Here is a 2,352-nt window from a genome sequence, read left to right on the forward strand (position 1 = left end):
ATGATACTGTTAAAATTCAATGCACCAACAAAAGTTTACTATTCCATTGACACTGTTTTAGATGCAGAGGAGGCGATACATTATCCAACTGAATTTTTAAATTCTTTATCTCCTTCAGGGACCCCACCACACAAATTAATTCTAAAAGTAGGTTCTCCTATAATTTTACTTCGTAACTTAAGTCCACCAAAATTATGCAACGGTCCAAGATTACAAATAAAGTCTTTAAAAAACTGTCTGCTTGAGTGTATAATCCTTACTGGCTGTGGAGTTGGGGAAATGGACTTGATTCCTAGAATACCAATGATACCAACCAATTTGCAATTCCAGTTTAAACGGCTCCAATTTCCCGTGAAATTAAGCTTTGCAATGACTATTAATAAGGAACAAGGTCAAACATTAAACGTTGCAGGTTTAGACTTAACCGTCCAATGTTTTTCCCATGGTCAATTGTACGTAGCTCTGTCACGTGTCACATGCAAACAAAATCTATTTGTGATGGCCCAGAAGGCGAGACACTTAACGTGGTTATCCAGAAATATTTAATGCTTAAGACAATTGTTATAATTAACAAAAAAAAAAATAATACATCATAACGAAACAAATATATTCCACATGTATATATAACATTATAATAAACAAATTAAATTAAATAAATATATCTGATATAATTCATATCAAACTTTTTACATATTTCTAAACATATATAATGTACTGAAATCTAGCCATAGCAAAGCATTGCCGGGTCAGCTATTATTATTATTAATATATATAAAAAAACTCGGTTTTCACCTGAGGTGACTTTTGCCCGGGCAACGCCGGGTGGGACATCTAGTATCATATTAATATATATATATAGTTTACATTATATTCTACATTATATACAATGATTTAAATTATAATATACAGTTTTTAAAAATAAAGTATTAATACAATTATTTGCATAAAATTTTATTTCAAATCTCATCCACCATTATTGCTTCTGACTGTTCATTTGTTTCAGCCTCCCTATAAAAATATTATAATTAGAATAACTGTAGAGAATATATCTATATTACAACCTACTCAATCCGATAGTGTCCATATGCAAATGTGAGTACTGTTTAGTGTTCTTACGTCGCATAACAGCGATAACAGCACGGCCGACCAAACTCACACACACACACACACGCACCACATAATTAATGTTTTTATTTTTGTATAATTGTCAACTGTGAATTATATAATAGTAGGATAACGCGTGAAGAAGCGCAATCGGTCTCTGTCCAATACCGGTTATAATATTATATTAATATATTATACTATTATATTTCATTGTGAAGGCCTAAGGCAGAAGTTTTATATTAAAAGTTTCAGTCTACTCTCCAGCGTTTGTCGCAATAACGTTTCGCACGTACGTTTAATCGTCATCGGCAAAATTGTATTTCGTGTGCGAAAATCGTCGCATTTTTATATATCATATATTTTAATTCGTGGCGCGAATAGCCACTCTTATTGTTTTATTGTTTGTGTACGCTAATCGTCACAAGCTCACTTCTACTATTATATTATATACCTATACGGCGCGAATCGCCGCAGTTTGTATAATATATGATTAGCGCTAATCGCCGCAAGTGTTACCTTTTTTTTTCTGTTAATTTTGTTATTTATATTTTTTTGTATGTTATTTAAATTATTTTGTGTGTGTGTCCAATTATTATAAAGGCTTTTTTAGGTAGCGGCTGGCCAGCAGTGCTCCACAAATTGTGAGTTTTTTTTATTTATTTATTATTATTTATTTTTTCCCTATTATTTTATTATTACCTATTGGTACTGTTATTATTATTTAATTGATTGCGCCAAACCGTCATTTTACCTTATATATTCTTTTTTGCTTGTTGGGCCAAAAGGGCCGTAGATATTATTTTATTACTATTTATTATATTTTTTCTTTACCAGCATTTATATTGAGTTACCATTTATTAAGTTACCTTTCTATTATTAGCCTTTAAGCACACACACACATATATACACACGTACACACACCACCACACACTAGCACTCTCTGGTCTTGCTCGGCGACCCCGTCCACTTCCTTTGAGTTGCTATATACACGTACACACATTTACACAGGTCGGTCGGTGTGTGCGTGCGCTACGAAGTAAGAGGTAACCGGGCACGCGTATTAATACCTTACGTTCCCGGTCCGTACAAGTACTTAATCCTCAAGTATAACCCTCTTTTCATCAAAATTATTATAAGTTAATTTGCTTGATTTGATAGTCTTCAATTTATGTTTAAATAAACGGATAGAGATATTATCTGTCTTTACTGTCAAGCTTGTATCACCAAATAGACGTCGTAAATGATCTT

At 32.6% G+C, this 2,352-nt stretch overlaps 1 protein-coding gene across 1 annotated transcript; it reads left to right on the plus strand.

The window, feature by feature from the left end:
• Positions 1-546, plus strand: LOC126555046 (uncharacterized). Its single transcript, XM_050210011.1, has one exon. It carries the CDS (start codon positions 1-3, stop codon positions 544-546), a length of 546 nt encoding a protein of 181 aa, XP_050065968.1.
• The last annotated feature ends 1,806 nt before the right edge of the window (positions 547-2,352 follow it).

The sequence above is a fragment of the Aphis gossypii genome, unplaced genomic scaffold, assembly GCF_020184175.1.
Source record: "Aphis gossypii isolate Hap1 unplaced genomic scaffold, ASM2018417v2 Contig00688, whole genome shotgun sequence".
Lineage (NCBI taxonomy): Eukaryota > Metazoa > Arthropoda > Insecta > Hemiptera > Aphididae > Aphis > Aphis gossypii.